The sequence below is a fragment of the Etheostoma cragini genome, chromosome 3, assembly GCF_013103735.1.
Source record: "Etheostoma cragini isolate CJK2018 chromosome 3, CSU_Ecrag_1.0, whole genome shotgun sequence".
NCBI lineage: Eukaryota > Metazoa > Chordata > Actinopteri > Perciformes > Percidae > Etheostoma > Etheostoma cragini.
The window spans coordinates 26,545,960-26,566,965 of record NC_048409.1 but is presented as its reverse complement, the minus strand read 5'-3'; the positions used below and the strand labels follow the sequence as shown (position 1 = coordinate 26,566,965).

The window sequence follows — 21,006 nt, the reverse complement described above, 5'->3', positions numbered from 1 at the left end:
GACCACTTCAAAATCCATAGCTTTCATTGAATCTATGTAGAGTACAATGTACTGCTTCAAATGCTACACAGTAACTATCTTCTATAGTTTCAAAGGCTTTTAAATCCCCCCTCCATGGCTTAAACAGAACCACCAAATAACCACCCTCCCTAGAGAGAGAAGGCTGGCTGGCACAGTGCCAGCGGATCCATTGAGGACGTGCCATGTGGTTGTGTGGTTGATGGGTTAGGGCAGAGCAGCAGGCACAAGGGGCCTTATTGGGGGGGGGGGATTGATAGATGGACAGAGCACACAGGGAGATAAAAGAAAGAAGGAGAGAAAGGAAGAGGGTTCTGTTGCTGCTTGAATGCAAACCACAGCTGATGGTCAGTGTTAAGTCCTGTAGTAGGAGGACAGGAAGAGCAGGCTGAGACAGACAAAGAGAGGGAGGACGCGCGGCAGCGGTCGGGTGGAGAATCTGGTTTGACTCATCAGAGCAGGCTGGCTGGTGCTGACCAGGGCCCGTTTGATGGGAAGCTACACTCACATCTCTGGAATGGACAGCTGCACTGGCAGACCACAGGTCCAAACACAAATAATCTTTCAATATGGCCATAAAGAGAAATGGCACAAAGTACACTCCAACCGTTAAGGAATAAAGGCCAACACATCTTCATGTTGAAGGGTAGTTTCCATCCGCATCTGATGGAGAGTGTAGGAACCGAAGCCCTTCTTATGCTTAGCCCACGAGTTTTGGAGCAGAAAGCCATTTGACAAGTTAACTCAACTTAAATTATGTAATAATATAGTGTATAAAGTTTGTAGCTAGTACGAGCTACAGACACCAGCAGAGACTCGCCTTCCTGGTGATGCTTTTCCAAGCTCACACTGCAGCCATCTTTACTTTTTGGCTTCTTTTCGGAGCTTTTTGCCTTCTGTTATATTCAGAAGTTGATGCACAAATATTTTACTTGCATTGTGGGCAAGCGACTGACTTGGACAGTCAAGAACAATGGAACTTAAAAGTTTATATTATTAGTTATATTTATTATAGGCTTTATGTTTAGGATCACAGCCCCACAGTATTAATTTGAAATAGGAGGACAATTTATAAAAAAAAAAATATTTCCTCTGTCTTATATCTTATAGCATTTTAAATATCATTGCATTATGATTATTGGTCAGAGAAAACTAACAATTATAAGGCATCCCCACATTGGAATTTGTGCTGGGTATTTTTCACTACTACTAAGATTCAAATGTTTGTTAAATGTTGATCAAAGAAATATTAGATTATTAATGAAAATAACATAAATTGCAGCCCTAAATCCCTAAATCAATATAATGGAGTACATAAACAAAACATGAAACGGTTCTAAAACTTTCTGATTGTGTTGCATATGTCAGCCAAGAAAAGGGAAGCACCGGGACCATGCTCTGTCATTCCCAGCCAATATCAACACTGTTGGTTAATACTGTAATGCTCCTAACCGCAAAGGTTCTTCCTAGTGACTGATTATGACATTCCAGCTGGTCAGGGGATGTTGTGTTGCGGTTTTCTGATGGGGAAGGTAAGACAAGAAGGGGCGTGTGGCGCAATTTTCGAGATGGCCTGATGACCAGCTCATTCTTCCACACAGCCAGTGGTCATCTCTCACCCCTCCCTCCCCTTCTTTTCCTCTTTCACAATCCCCCGCTTTACCCAGCGAGGATCGTACACCCTGTTCTCTTTCCGGCCCCAACACAATGGAGGCATGGTGCCCTCAGTGCAGAGCGTCACACACACTGCGTGATTCTGTGCGAGTCTCAGTTTGTGGCTGATTGACAATGTCGCGGTGTTAGATGACAGTGGTAAAACTTGAATGTCACATGTTTCAGCACGTGTGTGTGTGAGCTTGTGTTGTGCTGTGGAATGACTTGAGTGTGTGAGCACGCTGTGAGTCGCTTTGTGAGAGGAGCCATTCTCATTGTTGAGTGTCAGCGTGTGTCAGTGTTTTGGACCCTTCAGAGGAGCCCCAGCCTCTTGAAGGCAGCAGCTCAGGGATTTTACACCTGGACCCCAACACTCTATTTGTTCTCAAAACTACACTGCAAGAAATGTCAAGCTGCAAGAAGAACTACAATCAGGGCCATCCACACGGAAACGCTTTTTGGTACAAACACACGTTTTGCATCATTTTGGCCGATCGTTCAAATGAATCCTGCCTGAAAACGCTCTTTCTTTAAACCTGGTCCCAGGGTTAAAATATTCGAAAACTGCTCCATGCGGCTTTGTTTGGACGGTGAAGCCGCATACTTGCATTTCGATGATGTCATCACCACACCCCTAGACCTCCGGCTTTTGACCTCTTACCCCATGACGACGTCCTGTAACGACAACACACAAAGGATTCTGGTTCCCTTGCACTAGCTATTTTAATTGTCTAATTTTTTATGTGCATGCTTCGCCCCTCTTCTTCTCCATTTCTTGGGGAATATCCGAAGCAGAAACAGCGGCATCCATAAGCTTGGAATATGAAGTAGCATGTTGAATCATTTACAAATGGATTCGTTTTGAGGCACATATTGAACAGATGCCAGGGAAGATGGGGGAATAGAAGATTGTTTTGGTACGCATGGACGTGGTCTTAGGCATGAGATTCCTACGTTTTAGAAGGAGTCTCGGTTTTTGATATAAAGTAAAGCTCCACATTCTAGCTAAGACTTTGTGTAAAACTGGTATAAGAATCTATTCTTACCCTGAAAGTGTTTAGAAGGTCAAAAGACAGCAAGGCCCTAATTTGGTTGTAGGATTTGTAGATGTCAGATTACAAATAGCAATGTATTTAACAATAAGAAATAATTACACTTCTGTAGAAACAACAGTTGTAAACATCAGACAGTTGTAACCCGGATGTATTTTTAACTTTCCCTTCTCAACCAAATGTGGGCCAGTTTGAACAGAGACATCTTTTGACTTGCAAACCACAGAATCATTGCTCAATGTGCAAACATGTGTGGATTATTTTCCACGAGATTTATCTTTTGCATCAGTGTCAAGACAACATAGCGGGATTTCAGCAGAAGTCAGTTGAAAGGTGTACAGATCGAGGCTTTACATTAATATGTGTCTGTCTGTCTGTCAAAAAGCCTAAAAAGAAATTTGTAGTTTTGTTTTGTATAATCCATGTTTGCGCCCAACATTAAAATGTGATACAGAAAAAAGCTGACAGAAAAAAATGAAGGGTTTAGGGGTGATAAGTCAGACACACTGTTAATAATTGTAACAAGAAGAGAAGGGGTTGGATAGAGGGGTACACATTTTAAATCTTTTAACTTTTACAAGACCATGACTAGTCGAATTTTAATGCTACGCCAGAATTGGTATGTTTATTGTGCAGGCCAATCCCTCTAAAATATACGATAACATCAACAAACACATACTAACTTCAGAAACTAATCATAAAAGTGTTGACGGAGCGATCCTGTTACCTTATGGAAACTATTACCCTCACATTACTCTCACTTCAGTTGGAACTTCCACACCCTTTCTTGTATTAACAATATGTGCAAGTCAGCATGCTGAGCAAGGATTCTTGGTTTTAAAAGCCTCCGAATGTTCCGCTTCCCATGAACATGTTGTTTCATTATTCTGTCCAGGTTTGAACAGGACCAGCACTTTTTCTTGCGAGGCCCATAACCGCAAAGGCGTGGCCACCTCAGGATCTGGTACCATCACTGGTAGGTGGCACACCCTGGAAACACAAACATCTCTGTCATCTTTCAGTTTAGATATATTTTTATTTGCGTGACTCCTAATGGTTTCATCTATTTATTATGTATTTTTTGTGTGTTTCTTTCTTTAGTTCTCCCTTCCCAGCCCCTGAATCTGAGAGTGCTAGAGACCACTCCGTCCAGTCTCCGTATATCATGGCAGCCTGGTTTTGGAGGCGACTACCCAATAATGCAATGCTCTGTTCAGGTGAGACAGCATGGGATAACTGCAAGAAGAGAATACCACAACTAGCTGAGAAAATTAGTCAATGCGGACTATTTGACCTGCATGTTAAACAAATACATCACTCTCGCTCTATTTGCGGGACTCCGCAGACCTTTTAAGAGCCTAATTACAAAGAAAAGAGAGCTTGCTTGTCTATTCTTCTCTTAACTCATCCTCTGCCACTCCCTGCTTCATTCGTGAACCCGTGGATCAGGTTTCACTCTGGGAAAGTGGCCTCCTGGACTCATAATATGTAGCACCACTCCCCCGCTCTCTCTCTCTCTCTCTCTCTCTCTACCCATCTCTCTCCCTCTGTCGGTCAGAGTCTCTCTCCCTCTCTCCGCCAGTGTCTCTCTGCCTCTATCCTGCTTTGTGGCCCTTACAGCTCTTGTAGCTGAGAGGAGGAACATTTTCTCCTGGAGAAGTGAGAAGTGCAGCACCACCCCTAAACGTCTGGTTCTAATAAAGCTGCTCCTCATACCTCTTGCTGTTCTTGCCCCCTCCTTTCCCCCACAGCCCTCCCTCACCCCCTCACCCTCACTGGGGAACAAGGCGAGGGGCCAGCTTGAGCGGATTGGGGCAAAAATCTGAATTTAACGGTTCATTGTGTGGCGCAGAGAAAAATGACTACGGAGAGCAGAAAGATGTTACTGTGCTCCACAAAGGAAGCATAAAAAGAGAGAATGAAAGAAAGATAGAAAGAAAGGGAAAAAACTAAGGAAGGTCAAAAGAACAACAGAAAGAAACAAAGAAAGACAGTGAGAAAGAAACAAAATCAGTTAAAGAAAAGAGGAAAGGGCAGTGACAGCAGGTATTGTGGGTCTGAGCCATACAAGGGGAATGCAGGCTAAACTCAGAGATGAGCCACACAATTAGTTTGAACACTATTGTGTAATCACTGGACTGTGATTCATCGAGACAGCAATGACTCACACACACACGCACACACACACACACATATTCATGCAGTCCTCATTCATGCAACTTAATATTCTTTGGGATCACACCCACTAACTAATGCCATGAGGAATGCTCATATTGTTTTTACATTTTTTGTCAAAGCAGAGCACAACCTGCTTTACACACACACACACACACACCTTATCTGTTTGTGTTCAGCTCTCACTGTAAAGCCCACACAGTGAAGTGCAGCCAGTAGCCTGCAGGAGCCGTTTGATAATGAGCAACTCACCAGAATAAGGGTCCAGACTGGCAACTTTAATGTGGTTTTAAGATTGCTGCAACAAAGGGTTTATTTACTGCCTTGTGTTCCTCTTTATGAGTGTTTACCGTGGAGAGTTTGCAGAGACAGCAGGTTTCTGCCTGTGATTTTTGGTTGATTGCTTCGGCTTTTAGTGCACCGTACTGAGCCTGGGTCACGTTCAAAACAACAATGAATCAAAATGTTTCACCATTTTAGCCCTTCAGCACTACGCATACACATGTTAGCACTTTAACACTATGCATGTGCACAGAAAGGAAGTACCTCTATAAGCTGCAACATATTTTTTTACAGAAAAGGAAACCCTGCCAAACAACTCCAATCGACACATTAAGTTAATTATTAAAAACTAATATTTACATCAAATGTTGATTTCCAACATTCAAAAATAATTTGAACCATCTATTTACAGAATTTAACTTTTAATTTGTAATAGTTTTATTGGTAGTTACCTCGTGGAGGTGGTTTTGATGTTAATCACGATCACACTTCCCATTTGAATCCAGTTGCATTTGCAAACAATTACTGTATGTTCCTACATATTGTCACCCTGCACTTGTTTGTGTTTCTATAGTTAACTTATAATTATTTAAACAACGTGTTAGAAGCAATTTCTTCATCAATTCTTCAGTTTCTCAAGACCCAGTGTGTGAAAAGCAGCATTTTCTTCCTGTTTGTGCCATAGAGCTATGAAACCAAATCTGGCCACACAATCTGAAATCCAGTGTAAAGGCAGGAAGAGGCTGCCCATCTGCTCCTCTCTTAGCAGTTTCATTTTTAATAATAAAGTGTCAATGTGGTAGATAAAAAATAATGAAATATATAACAAATTTAAGTTTGTCATCTGGATGTTCCAGGCAAAACATTCAGGAGAGTCCTTCACAGAAGGCCCAAATAAGCTGATCCACAACCAGAATAGGAACATCCCACCAGCCTCGCACCTCATTGGGGACCTGGAGCCCCACAGCCTCTATGCTGTCAGGGTGGCCTGTCACAGCAGCCAGGGCCCTTCTGACTGGTCTCCCTGGGTGGAGCTACGCACCAAAGAAGGAGGTGAGGCCTCAAAGAGAGGAGATGTTTGTTTTCACCCTGGATATATGTGTGTGGGGGGTCACTTCCTCTGAAGTGAGTCAAGGTTAAGGCTGTGTTATCTGGCTACTGAGTCCAGGTCTGCTCCCATTCCGGCTATGTACTGGAACCAGTACATGACAGATGCTACACTGTGACGAGCAGGCACAATTGAGCAGCTTTTCAGGGCTGTACCAAAAATCACTTTATTGAACTATGAAGTATTGCATTTCAATTGCAGATTTTCACATAAATACCCAGGAGGTACCATTACAATTAAGGCCATACAGAGTGGGAAATAACCAAGGAACAAGTCCTGGTCACGTCCCTAGTGTTCAGTGATAAATTGCAACTCTTTGAGATGCAAATTGTAACAATACAGCGTTTGAACACTTGAATTTCAAAGCTGTGTTAGTGTTTTTTACATACGTAAGACAAGTCCCTTGGCCAGTTGATTATGAAAGATGCCTGTTGCCTTTTCTGTTTATATTTTGTTATTGTCTTTCTTGCCTCTCTTGTCTAAGCTGCAAAAAGTCAACTAAAGGGGCCCTAAGGTGCATTAGTCACATTGTATTTGACAGCTTAATGAACAACAGTGAAACCCCCAAAAGCAGTGCTTTTAATTATAAGGTTTCTTTAAAAGCGTTTTTCTTTGCAGAAAGAATTTTTTTTTTCTGAGCTTGTTTTAAGCAGGTTTTAATCTGTCGAATGCTTTTCAGCTTGATGATAACAAGGAGTCAGTGAATCGAGTTACAGTGCACATGATATGTAGTTATAGTATTCCTTCCTGTGCCACTTTAACCTATTCTGTGTTGATGAAGGATACCAGACACCCGGCACTGTACCTTAACAGACTCAACTTTCAAAAGTAAACTCTTGAGGGAGAAGGCTGACTGGTATTGGAGGGACAGAGTACGTGGAGACGGAGACGGGGAGAGGGAGGGTGGACGTTAAATTCTCCTGAAAGGCTTCAGTTAGGATTGCAACTCTCTGTCCAAACTGTAACGCTGCGCTGTGTTTGAGTTTTAACTGAGGTGGGATTTTCCATGCCAGCTCATGCTGTCTCTATCCCTGGATGAATGGGAATGGAAACAGCGTACACTAAGAGGAGAGATATGCCACAGGAGGGATGATGGGGGCTTTCCATAATGGAAGTTGCTCCTAATTTGAAAAAAAACTACAGCATAGCATTTCTCATAAATAGGAAAATAGAGAAGTAGCACTCCTTGAAGTGTTACTGTAAAGGAGAAGGACAAAAAGTGCTTGAGATATGCTTGCTACATTCAAGATCTTCAAGTTTCAGTTCTTTATTCAACAAAGTTTTAGAAATCTTTGTTTTGTTTAAGTGAAAACAATTCTCTGCTTTGCCAAATTATGTAATGTCCCTTTGCACAGTATTGTTTCATCTCTCAGCTCCCTCTGCACTTCTCCTAATGGGTCAGAGGATGAAAATAAAAGCCTGGGATAAGATTAAGCTGTGAGACTGGGTTGCAAAGAAAGTTCAGGAGGCATTGGAGGTCAAAGGGAGTGAGAGAATGAAGGGGAGAGGTAGACTGCTCACAGCTCAGCCACATTTTCCACATTTGTCCCTTTGGTTTCAGCGCTGTAGACTGTGACAAAACTTGCATGACGCTCTGTTGTTCAGCCTGAAGTATTTCTTTCTTGTCTTTCTTTCTGCTCCATTTGTTTTCCATTAAGACATTGAGCAAATATGTGCTTTACTATGTCTTTACATGTGTCGTCCTGGCACATACATCCCCATTTGCTGCTCCTGTCTCCTCCTTGATTTGTTGTCATTTCACTCAAGTAGACGGGGCTGACTTGCTCTCCTTTTGTCACAATCTGTCTTTTTCAACCTCAAATCTTACAAACAGCACGGAGGAATGTATTTCCCTCATCAAACAAGCAAACAAGTTTGTTCTCAATCCAATCTTTTAACTTCACTCTTTCATCTCTCATTTCCCCCTTTTTGTTTGACCTCAGATGACCTCTGAGTTCCCCCGTTCCAGAGCACACAGCTCGGCACTGTGGGAACAACAAAAAGAAGGGGTTGATGGTGGGAGAAGGCAAAAAATGGATAGACGAGCAGGGAAAAGAGGGAAGGGGGCGCTTTGAGAAAACACTCATTTTGCTATTTTCCCAAAGCCCACTATTTTCCCCGGAGGATGAAGAGAACAGAAAGAGAGAGAGGAGGGGGCTGATTGGTGGGAGAGGAAGCGAGACGACCCATGTCACCCTCTAATCCTAAAGCTGCAAAGAGATTATGTTTTACATACATATCCCTTAAACACATGTTTCTTTTCTTTCCAAAAAACTCCAGAAATGTATTTCCCCCAAAAAACAAACAAAATGAAAGGACTTAGGCTGAATATCGCGTTGCGCTTGACACTTGACAAATGTTATTTTGTACTTTTTGCATAGTTTGTTACACTGAAAAGGCAACCTGATTCCCTTCTACACATCTGTCTGTACCCCTAAAGTAACGCCAGAATTAATCCAGAGTTACGGGACACCTAAACTCACCATCCTGATTGAAGTGAGTCATGACGACGTGGCACAACACACACAAGTGGCACATTTAATTCTGTTTAGTAGTACTGCTGCCAGCAAAAGTGCTAAAAACTCCATTTTCAGGAGACAGACCGTAAAAGTTGAAACAAGGTGGATAGCCATAAAAGTTTCAACGTTTTTGATGACACAAACATTCATGCTTTGACTGATCTGGGAAACATGTTTCCTATGTAGCACTGAGTTTGTTTTCATTCATGGAGAACAGTCTCCAGATCCCAGGGTTATGCGTCATATTTTTTGGCTTATGGATGACCTTTTCCATCCACGTGTTGACCCACGCAGATACAGAGAGTACGAGATGAATTTTACAGAAAGGGAGACCGAGAACCAGGCCTGCCTCTGAACAATGTTTAAATGCTTCCAAGCGTGGTTATCTGACACTGCTTCTTCAATAGCCGCTCGAAACAGGATGTGAAACAGTAGTTTGCCATGGATGCAGATGTTAACCTCTTGGGTTGGAAATTGTGGCTCAAAATTGTTTGTTTCTCAGCCTCTTGCCAAGTGGAAGACAAAAGAACCATATGATTTTCTTTCTCTGTAGTTTCTGCATGTCAGAAAACAGGAGCAGCAGCACACATGTAGTTTTGGCCTTTTCCCTTTGGATTTCCAGTTGTTTTTTCCCTACTTCACAGAGTTCAATGTCAACAGTTAACATCTCTGTTCTCTTAAACTCATAGCTCCTTGACGAAAAAAGAGAGAGGCATTACCACAGAGAGGGCAGCGAGGGAGAAGAAAACTTGGAAAGAAGGAGATGGAATCATGTTGGATGGGAGACAGGGAGAGACAAAGAGATAAAGAGGGAAGGAGAAAGGGAGGGTTAGGAAACAAAGAGATGGAGAAGGAGGCAGAGAAAGACAGAGAGATGAAGGATCTTAGGTGGAGACGAACTGCTGGAATGAACTTGACTTAGAGGTTGTTTTTGTAGCCGCTGGCAGGCAGAACTGGGGCCGCATGTGGAAACAATCATCCGCCAAACGCTTCCTGATAACATCATCCATAGGCTGGGCCATGTTTCCTAAACTCACACTGACTCGGTGTGTGTGTGTGTGTGTGTGTGTGTGTGTGTGTGTGTGTGTGAGAGCTTATTTGGGTGATTGTGGGTGCGAGCGTATGTGGGTGTCCAGTTATTTGTGTGACTTTGTAAGTGTGAGAAGCAAAGACAAAGAGAGCCTTAACTCTAACGGCAACAAAGGAAATAAGCAGTCGCCTCCTTCTGAAAAGGTTCTTGGATTTCTGTGCTGTACAGGGCATCAATCTCTCACTCTCACTCTCTCTCTCTCTCTCTCTCTTTCTCTCTCTCTCACACACACACACACACACACACACACTTATACATTTCACACTTGTAGCATTTTATTCAGCATCTCTTTTTCTCTCCACTGGGTATTTCTGCTGCCAGCAGCCTTTTTCACTCTCTGCTTCAGGGAGCCAGAAAACAAAAAGGGCAGACGAGAGAATGATGCATAAATGGGCATGGAAAGAAGAGGAGGGACAGCATGAAGGAGGGAGACGCAGGTCTCAGCGTGTGTCCATCTGAGATCGTCCAACCATGGCTTCTGAACTCAAATAATCGCCCCACGTCTGTGGTGCCCTTTGTTAGCCTTTTTTTTCCTAATATAGCTGTATTCCCAACATTCTCTGACATCTTCCCCTTCCAGCTGTTGTAGTTATCCCCACCCTAGAGGCTTGAGGCTGTCAAAACAACACACGCTTGGCTAACCCCCAACCCACTGACCCCTGGCCACCAAACCCACAATCACAACAGCACTGCCGACTCCTCATTCATACCTAAAATCCTTTCACACGTAGCCCGCCACACCCTGAGCTACATGATTACCCAATCTTACAACAACCCTACAAAATAAAGTCCATATAACTGTAAGAAGTGAAACACCTTCAAGTTGTGTTGTGTTGTGTGTTTCAGTGCCAGAAAACCCACCTGTGAACGTGAGCGCGGTGCTTAACGGGACTGAGGTGCTGGTGACATGGGAGGGACCTCCAGGGAAGCTGAATGGAGAACTACAAGGCTACGTGGTGGAGTACAGCACACCTGCCGCACAGCAGGTCAGTCTGGGAACACACACACACCAAAACACAAACGTTTGACTGTTTCTGATGACAGATTATAGAAAATGTAAATCTGCTTGACAATGACCGCCTCCCTTTTTTCTTTTGTTGACAGTATGTTGTGGACACTGGATTGGACACCGAGCTCTCAATCAATCTCTCTGTCCCCTTGTCCAATGTGTCTTTTCGAGTGTGTGCCTATACAGGGGCGGGGCTAGGACCCTGGACCCCCACTCAGACCCTGACACTTATTGCTCCTGGTGAGTGACAAGAAGTGTTGAAATTACTAATGAAAATATGAAAAATAACATACTGCATCTACTTTGAAAGAGATTATTTAAGATTGTTTTTTGCTTCATTTTGTACAGTTTGCTTTTGCTTCAGTAGCATTATATAATGATCACAATGAATTTACTAGAAGGTGTCAGATGTTGTTTCATATAAATCTTTTGCAAAAATAAACATGTTATTTTAGTTTTATTGATATTTATGTCCTGACAAAATATAGACTTATCTGCTTTTTTTTTACTCTTACAGAAAGGGAGGGATTTAGAGGTGAGTGGGTTTGTACATACTTTGCACAAACTGTGACTGATCAGAGTGACATGGAATGACACAGTGACAGTGGAAGTGAGCTCATGGTGCTTTTTCCAAACGCAGGACTTCTCTTTCTTATTCTCTGTCTCTGGGTTCCTCTGTGAGCCTGAAAGTTCCTTCCTGTGCATCTCAGAAAAAAAGGAAGGAAGAGAAAAAAGAGAAGAAAGGATCTCAGAGAGAGAGACGGGAAAGGGGAAGAGGGGTGGTTGGGTGAATGGGGAAGACGCATCATAAATATTTATAACAGGCAGGAACAGTGTAGCATCTCTGTTTGCTTAGTCTAATAGAGCCAGACAGACAATTCAAACAACAAGAATGGCAGATAAAAAGAGGCAAGGAAAGTTAGGAGGGCGGGTGTGAATTAGAGGACAAGTTGAAAACAGTGGGTGGAGGATGTGAAAGAATAGCAGTATCTTGGGATGCAGGGGGGTAGCTGGGAGTACATCTCATGGGACTGCAATAACTCAAAGTAGAAGTTTTGTGAATGAGATAAAAAATGAGCATATTTATAGTCAAATTATTTTAGATTTAGCTCGATAAATATAGAAAGCAGCAACAAGGTCACTTAGTTAATTTGCCCAGTCAAAACATATTCTTTCTCACAATATTGCTGCATATTTATGTATTTAGTTAACATAACATTATATATAACATTGTCTTCTAACAAGGGAATAAAGAAAGGGACTTGACCGTTCACAAGTTTACACTTTGTGCACTGTGGCCCGCCATAAAGCAGTAATAAGCTGACAAATGAAACTAATTATACAGCTTTGCCTTCAGTTGAAAAAATAAATCATCACATAATATCTGCTTTTTGTCACTGTATGAGCTCCATACTTCATACTAAATTCTCTCCTCACCTTAAAAGCCACACATGACTAAACCCTCATCTGTCTCTGTCCACACCCCTTCTCTTCCCTCAGGGCCGTCATCGCCCCCGGCCTTTTCCTGGCACTGGTGGTATGTGGTGATGGCCATTGCCGGCACCGTGTCCATAGCTGTGCTCATGGCTGTTTATGTGGCCAAGCGGCGGCGTAAGGAGACACGCTTTGGGTGCGTAAACTGTTGGCGCTGCTCGTGGGTGGAAGGGAGGGACTCAATAGCTGTGCCAAACCAAAAATCGCCAGTGTTTTTCAGCTCCATGACCTAGTTGCCTCACTTATGCATGCATTCTGGACGGGGTAGAAAACATCTATTTTGAAAGACCAACAGTCATTGTTCTAAATTATGGAGCAATGGCATGTTTCCAGCTGTGTTTACGCATCTGTTGCAGAGACCTCTCATTGTGTTTTGCCCTGATTTGTGTGACGTGTTTATGCATTCCCAGAGAGGCGTTTGAACCCATGATGGAGAGCGGAGAGCTGGTGGTCAGGTATCGCGCTCGCCGCACCTACAGCCGCAGGACTACCGAAGCAACATGTGAGTTCCCCTCTCTGCCCCTGCATGTTACTCAGAAAGATGACTCTTCACATTTCCTCCTGACTGTCCCTAAGAGATAAGTCTCTCAGCATGTCCAAACCTGCCTCTGTCCCCAGGAAATAGCGATACAAAACAGGTAGCATAAAAGCATATTCTCTCTAATGCCCCTGGCTCGGATCCAGCAGATCGATGGAAGAAACTCTTTGGCTGTAATGACACACAACGGCAGTTCTTCTTTCCGCATTTCAAGACATAATCAAGTCATTGGTTTGTTTGGTTGATCAAAGGCAGGAATCCAAACAACTAAGGGGTTAATCCATTCGTCACAGCTGTGAAAACAACCCTGGCGTGTCAGCTGACATAATCCGTAATAACACTGTGTCCCTTTATACTCTATAAAGCAATGTATCTTTATATAATCATATCAAGTAGATGTGCTGTAAATCCAATGGTGAAGTTATGCCCTGTATAATCGGAGTGATTGGAAGAATTACATTTGACTTTTTTGATTACATTTTACTGACAGAGCAGAGGAGAGGAAGGAGGTGGGACATTGGGGGTGAAATCAAGATAACAGCACATTGTGGGAAAGGGAATACGACATCAGGGAGCTAGTGACTTGACGTACCCCTCATCTGAATGAGATTTCACACTTAAGCAGCCTGTAACAACAGACCAAGAGTTACTGCTAGCAGTTAGAGTCACTGCTCTGACTGGAGGTCATACCACCTTTGGGGAGTAAACTGGGAATAAAAAGTCTCGTCCAGGTGGAGCTACGACTTCGTGCTTGTGGAACACAAAGCTGTGGTTGGCAGTGTTTTATGTGCTTTCACCAGCTAGCAGTCCCTGTGAGTCCTCATGATTGCAGACAGAGATACGCACCTGCAAACAGCCTCAAATTTCACACAGCTGGGTCACATTCAATCCATAACTTTTTTGTCCCAGGTGTATGCACGATATTTGTGTAGACCTAATAGACAAGTCTCAGCTTGCCGCAGCCACAAAGAGGCCAGAGGAAAGGCAAACCTGTGAAGAAAAACATATACATAAATACTGTACATAAATAACATATTCAGGGGGAAAACTTGCTGGGAATAAAGGAAGGGGTCAGATTGGAGGGATCTGGGTTGCTAATGTTGACCAGTAAATTTTGCCAATTTTCCAGACAAAGCCAAAACCCTCGGGCTATGGTTATTGTATGCATTGGCTAATAGCTGGTCACGCCAACCTGTGTCGGAACATGCCTGTGGACTGAGCACATTGTTGTTTGACGTGTGGCAGATTGATGGTGTAGCAGCAGCTGGAGGGGGATCTCTGATGCATGTCGTTGCCTTGTCATATTCGGGCCCAGATGTGAAAACAGAGCTAACGTCTGTAGCGCAGTGTGCTCGTCACCATACAGCTCAGCTGGTTGAAGGGAGTCAGGAATGTTTAAACCATCTTAAATCCTGATCTCAACTCCCCAGCCGGGTCCCTTGCAGGATTCAGATTCAGAACTTATTATATACTGTAGCTTGGAATTTTAAATTAGTCTTTATTTTGCATAGTTTTTGACTGTATTTTCAGCTTCGCTTAAGTTTTAGTCTTCTGGGTTTGGTGGTTTTAGTTCAGCTTTTATCTGTTTTTAGTTTTATTTGAAACCTATGTTTTGTTTGTAGTGCAGGCTCTACTTTTGAAAGACAGTTTGTAAGATATGATTGACATTTAGAGTAATATTTTTTTAGTATTTTTGAAGCAGGACTTTATTAAAAACAATAGATACTGGATTCAATTATTACATGAACACAAATATCAAATTATGTAATGTTCAGCCCATTTTTAAACTTCTTCTTTTGCAATAACAAAAACGTGAAGACTAAGAAGATTTAATAAAAAAAAAAATTCTGGTGAGTTTTACACAAGGGCACAGCATGGTTTTAGTTCAGTCAGTCTAATTTCCATTGTTCCATTGTTTTTTGGCTTAGTTTCGTGCATTGTGTTTTTACAATCTGGCTGTTTTTCTCTCTTTTAGGGGTTGTTCATTAAAGTGCTTTCCACCCTAAACACCATTAAAATTCCTTATTTTTTCTTCCTCAGTGAACAGCCTGGGCATCAGCGACGAGCTGAAGCAGAAGCTCCAAGATGTGATGGTGGACAGACATAAACTAACCCTGGGAAAGACCCTGGGAGAAGGTACTGCTTTGTTTTAACTATGTGTCAGTCTCATTTCTGGGGTAGCGTGGAGGTAACATGTAAAGTTTAAGGATAAGAGGTTGGTACATAGTACAGTGAGGACTTATCTGCCATAGCAGTGATGCTTGCTTCTCACTTATCTCCTGTCATTTTAGTCTGACAATAACATGTGTTGACCCCGGATAGATTAACAGTTTACGATGTGATAACCTCCTAGCCCTGTACCCTGTGAAGTCAGACGGCCAATAACTCTTCCCTGTTTAATAAGACATTTAATCTTGTTGCATCTCATATGGGATCTGATTGTGTTTTAATTTCTTACTTTAGGGGAGTTTGGCTCTGTCATGGAAGGGCTGCTGACTCAGGAGGAGTCTGCTCTCAAAGTTGCTGTCAAGACCATGAAGAGTGAGTAGACAGTAAAAGCACTCAGAATTACCACAACGAGTCCCTTCATCTCGGGAACACAGGCCAATTGATGGACATCAATCTGGGTCAGAAATTCACAAGTCCTAGGGGAAAAAATGTCTTTTTAAATCAGAAAACAGACAACAATCCAGCTTGTAAAAGATATTGGCGGAAGAAAAAGTTGACCCCATGTTGATCTAGAGTGCCAAAGTTTTACAGTTGTATAAAAAACCCAAAGTCGAGGGAAAAGATGAAATTGGGAAAAACAGCGCCACCCTCTTCCGTGAGATTCCTGCCAGTTTTTTGTGGCTACGAAGTTCAACAAACTTGGTGGTAAAAACTGCTAACAAGTATTATAAGTTATATTATAAGTTTATAAACTATAATTGAAAGTTTATAAATTCAGGAGCCAAAACCCCATCTGAAGTAAAAGTGTATTTCTTACTCGGGCAACATTTCAACGTGGCACATTGGCTCACCTCTGTGTCGTCTCCTCTCCAGTTGCCATCTGTACCCGCTCAGAGATGGAGGATTTTCTCCGTGAGGCTGCCTGCATGAAGGAGTTTGACCACCGCAATGTCATGAGGCTTCTAGGTGAGTCAGGATTCAAACTGCCTGGTTGGCTAATTAAAATTACAAAAAGAATTATGCTTTCTCAATAGTTGATATTCGTGAGTTTCTTTGCACAGGTTCCAAAATGTGATGGGTTCCTCCTTTCCCCATGCTACACCCTTTCACCAAGTTTTGGGAAAATTGGCCCAGTAATTTTTTTGCTAATACCGCTGACAGACAAACAAACCAAACTGAAAACACAACTTCCTTGATAAGTGAATTTAACCATGTGGGTACAACCCCAAAAAAGTGCAGGAATCATGCAAGTACATTAACTCCCTTCATTTCCTCAGGAATCCTTAGGTTCAACTTCAACTTTCAACTATAATTATCCTTAAAAAATGAAATGTAGTGTGCAGCAGGATAGCTAAAACGACAAACACACACAAACCACATCAGATGCCAGCAACATTGTAAACACAACACAGGACCCACATCAACATATCAATAGAGTAACAGGGAGACTGGAAAGACTAAACATTGGGGTGAATATCTCACAACCTGTGCAAATGAAACTATAAATATGTGCATGTATACATACCACTAAACGTTAGTGAGAAAATGTTTTTTTTTTGTAATTTGGATGAATTCATCCTTTAAAATACTGTATTCTTTAATTAGCAAATTCAAGACTGAGCACTCTTGAGATGTACAGAACATGTAAGTAGTCAATGTGTATGATACTAATCTGAAGTGTTTTTACAGGTGTGTGTCTGCAGACTGTGGAGAGTGAAGGTTACCCCTCCCCGGTGGTCATTCTGCCCTATATGAAACACGGAGACCTGCACAGCTATCTGCTATACTCAAGGCTGGGAGACTCCCCTGTGGTTAGTCTGATTACAAACAATAAAAGCAGCGAGTCAGCAACACATACATGTGCAAATGCAAGCAGCCACACGCATACACAATTTAACTGCTTATTGGGTCTGGGGTTTATACATTTACATGAATGTCTGTCAGCAAAATGGGATCCAAAGGTCAACATAGACGTAAAGTGTTTGCTACAGTAAGTCACCATCCACAACTCATTGGCAGAGCGTACGCTCTGAGATCATGAAAACACAAGATATGTGTCTGTCGTTGCTACATGTATTTGCAGTTTTACTTATTAATGGATGAATGGATTTTTGGAATTGAGAACTGCTATACGCAGTAAGTCCCTGAAGAACAGGGTTGAACAACATAAGCCTAATCAAAACAACATTCCTGCAGAATGTTGGAACATCCATGTGTTCGGCACACATTCAAAAACAAAGTGCTGTTGAACCCTGTTCATCCCACAGGAGGAGGCTGTTAGTATTTGGAGCAGGGAGCACTCAGTTCTCCCAAAGAGATAGACTGTAGTGCCCTCTACTGTGAAGAAAATAAATGTCAGCTGTGTTTGGCTAAACTTTTTTTTCTCTGTGCTGTCCTGCAGTACCTCCCATCTCAAATGCTGGTAAAGTTTATGACTGATATTGCCCGAGGGATGGAATACCTCAGCAACAAGAACTTCATCCACAGAGACCTTGCCGCTCGCAACTGCATGTAAGCAAAATCTCTGCTTCCACATTTTACTCTCTCGGTTCCTGTTAGCACTTGCTCTTTCTCTTAAGGAGGAGAAAGAACTAAAAGGGACTAAAGAGACTGTTCAAAGCAACATTTTGGTGGGGGAAAAGACCCAAAAAGGCTAAAACACATTTAATAAATATTATTATATATCATATATAATATAATATACATTACATAATCTCATCATATCTTACATTATAGAATATAACAGCACTTAAATGAATGTATTTTTTTATATTAGATCACCGCCTGAATGCCCCTTTACCAAAAACGCAGCGCTGTAACACTCTGGTTTCTCTGCCTCAGGCTGAATGAGAACATGAACGTATGTGTGGCCGACTTTGGCCTCTCTAAGAAGATCTACAACGGAGACTACTACAGGCAGGGGAGAATCTCAAAGATGCCCGTCAAATGGATCGCCATCGAGAGCTTGGCTGATCGCGTCTACACCACCAAAAGTGACGTGGTAGGTTCACACACTGTGTGTGTGTGTGTGTGTGTGTGTGTGTGTGTGTGTGCGTGTGTGTGTGTGTGTGTGCTTGTTTTAATCCCAGCACCTCACTATAATCCTTGGTGGGCGTTACTTTTCTATTTTATAAATAAAACATGGCTACTATGTTTACTGTTGAAAACAGAAATAGCACTAATTGAACAAATAGCTATGATGTATTGAGCTACATGTATTTCAGTAGAACATACTGTGCAGACACATCATTACTACTATCTATGACCGATGTAAACAGCAACAGGTGACTGCACGGATGACTAATTACTGTACACTTCAGGCGCCCTGGTTTCCATGCAAATGTGGAAGTGTTCATGCAGTGTTAGCGTTTAAAAGGATGTGCATTCTTTAGCAACTTGTGCGTAAAAGTATGATGTCCAGAAAGATTAGAAAAACATGTCTGTTATTTTCACAGCGTTTAACCTGTGCATATTCTCGTTTTAAGTAGAGTAGCCAATAGCAAGGTGTCTAGAAGCAAACAGATTTTAAAACCCTTTAACCCTTCCCCTCTCTCTCCTTTTTACTCTGTCATGCTCCTTCCCTCCATCTCTCTCTTTCTCTCAGTGGTCATTTGGAGTCACCATGTGGGAGATCGCCACGCGGGGCCAGACTCCGTACCCTGGGGTTGAAAACAGTGAGATTTATGATTACTTGAGACAGGGAAACCGTCTCAAACAGCCTCCAGACTGTCTGGACAGCATGTGAGTGTCAGCGCCTTCGGCTTCACATTCCTCACAAAACACACTCAGCTGATGATGAAGTATCTGGGGGATATTTTGCCTCCTGATTAGAAGTACCCTTTTTCCGTAAAGCAATCCAGACTGGAGGCTAGAAACAGTTCCAGTCTATCTGATTTTCAAGGAGCTTAGATAATTCTTTAAAGTCTGTTCATGTTTCTTTAAGCTTTCTAGATAAACACACTTACTGAACTATTTAGTTCTAAGATATAGATTTGAAAAGCATGGACCCTTCCTTGTAGCTTAAGACAAAATATTCAGCCGTTTTTATTATTTCTTATTACCATTTAAAAAAATTGTTTTCATTTTCAGGTAACACACTACTTCATGTGTTTCATTTTTTTTTTTTACTAATGTCCTTAGAGATTCCAGAGAAGGAAATGTTTAATTTGCTATTAATTATAAGGAAAACTGAGCTCTATTTCTGAGACAAAACACTCAGCAAGTTCCTACCAATTTATTTTAACAACAATTAAAAGATAGAAAATTAGAAGATAGAGAAATTGGCAGATGTAATTGGTAAGAGAAATTTCATAGAAAACAAATCCCGTTATTTTAAGAATAAGAAATCTTAATAGCATAATTATAAATATATATGTGGGGAAAAAGAGACCTGCTATGCTAAGCTAGAAATGAATTACAATGAACTCACTTTAATTAGCGTCAAGGTAATTCCATACAAAATTCGTCACAGTTTTATTTCTGACGTCATTAAACTTGTGAAGAATTTTTTACCTGATTAACAATGTGCTAACATTAAGTATACAATTACCGTTTGTTCCTCTTCTCCAGCTACGCCCTGATGTTCTCCTGCTGGCTGCTGAGCCCCAAGGATCGCCCATCATTTGAGTCCCTGCGCTGCGAGCTGGAAAAAGCCCTTGAGGATCTGCCGGACACCCAGGACCCAGACGAGATCTTGTACGTCAACATGGACGAGTCTTCCATGGAGCTAGGGGCCGTGGGTGGCCGTGACCCCATGGGGGGGCCGTCCCCCCTCTGCCTGAAGGCTTTGGACTCTGTCACCACAGTGGAGGTCCACCACCCCAACCGCTACGTCCTCTGTCCCCAACACGAGACCAACCGAGCCCTCTCGGACTCCCTGGAGAGCCTGGACATGCCGGTGTCGTCTTCCACAGCTACGCTGCCTCTACAACCATCCTGCCACTCCACTCCCAACCCTACACCAGCTCCCACCCCAACTGTTGAGCTGCTGGAGGACAGGGAAGGGTCCAGAAAAATGCCCTGGCAGTGATGGCGTCCCTTTTCTTTTTTTTAAAGTGAAGGAGACTTTTGACTGCCAAAGTGTGCCATCCTTTATCCCCAGTCCTAGAATGAGATCCAGCCTCTTGCTACTGACTGCATCATATCTACATACATATTTTGCACAAATTCAGACACACACACACACACACAGCCAAAGGCATTCCAAGGAAGTGAAGGATTGGGATTCTTTTCCTTTGTCAACCCTTTTCTCTTCTGAATTGAGCGTTTCCAAGCGAGTGTAAAAGTCATTGTGTGATTAGCTTAGCAGGACAGACAGTCGGTGAAGAAGTTTAGAGCATGTTGCCTTTATACGCAGCACAATCAGAAAATCTCATTCCCAGTCCATATAGCAATAAAATACCCTATCTGCACAACTACTTGTATACAACAGACCGATCCCCTTCATGCGACTAAGCTAAACAATCTCAGTGAAACCAGCTTAAACACTGCCAGGCTGAATCTACAACCAAACAAACTCAGGAGCTTGAACTTGCGAGTAAAGGGCTAACATGGAGGAACCAGCTGAGACAGTCCTCCTCTGACGGAGAAAACCTCACCCAACTGAAATCCCTGCTCCTGTGCAGAAATAACCCAAGGACAGTTGGGAAAGAAAGAAAAAAATCAGCATCAGTGCCTCTTTCACTGAAGGTGCCAGCTGATGATTAATAGCTGTTTAATGGTTATACCGACACAGTTTATGAAGGACAATAAGACGTGTTAAAACTAAAATCGCCAACAAAGGCTCATTCTAGCTTTGAGCAGTGGTTTTGACAAATGTTTATCTTGACAAATGTCTTTTATAATGATAGAATGTTCTTTCCCCACAGAAACCCTTCGACTAAAGTTCACCTTACCTAAA

The 21,006-nt window shown here is 42.3% G+C and overlaps 1 protein-coding gene across 3 annotated transcripts in view; it reads left to right on the top strand.

Annotated features, from left to right (window-relative positions):
* The window catches only part of LOC117941896 (tyrosine-protein kinase receptor UFO), a 34,222-nt gene that overhangs the window by 5,580 nt on the left and 7,636 nt on the right, over positions 1-21,006 (top strand). Inside the window, exons 5-20 of one of the 3 annotated variants that reach the window (XR_004656000.1) lie at positions 3,619-3,699; positions 3,825-3,940; positions 6,038-6,233; positions 10,744-10,883; positions 11,002-11,146; positions 11,424-11,441; positions 12,407-12,536; positions 12,811-12,902; positions 14,979-15,074; positions 15,402-15,479; positions 15,981-16,073; positions 16,797-16,918; positions 17,509-17,618; positions 17,949-18,108; positions 18,712-18,848; positions 19,677-20,297. Coding sequence is in view for 2 of the 3 variants with exons in the window: in XM_034867109.1 (XP_034723000.1) it covers positions 3,619-3,699; positions 3,825-3,940; positions 6,038-6,233; positions 10,744-10,883; positions 11,002-11,146; positions 11,424-11,441; positions 12,407-12,536; positions 12,811-12,902; positions 14,979-15,074; positions 15,402-15,479; positions 15,981-16,073; positions 16,797-16,918; positions 17,509-17,618; positions 17,949-18,108; positions 18,712-18,848; positions 19,677-20,136 (2,174 nt within the window). In the remaining variant the exon portion in view is untranslated. Of the gene's footprint in view, positions 1-3,618; positions 3,700-3,824; positions 3,941-6,037; positions 6,234-10,743; positions 10,884-11,001; positions 11,147-11,423; positions 11,442-12,406; positions 12,537-12,810; positions 12,903-14,978; positions 15,075-15,401; positions 15,480-15,980; positions 16,074-16,796; positions 16,919-17,508; positions 17,619-17,948; positions 18,109-18,711; positions 18,849-19,676; positions 20,418-21,006 lie in introns of those variants that run through there. The other 2 variants (XM_034867109.1, XM_034867110.1) reach the window with 2 other exon arrangements.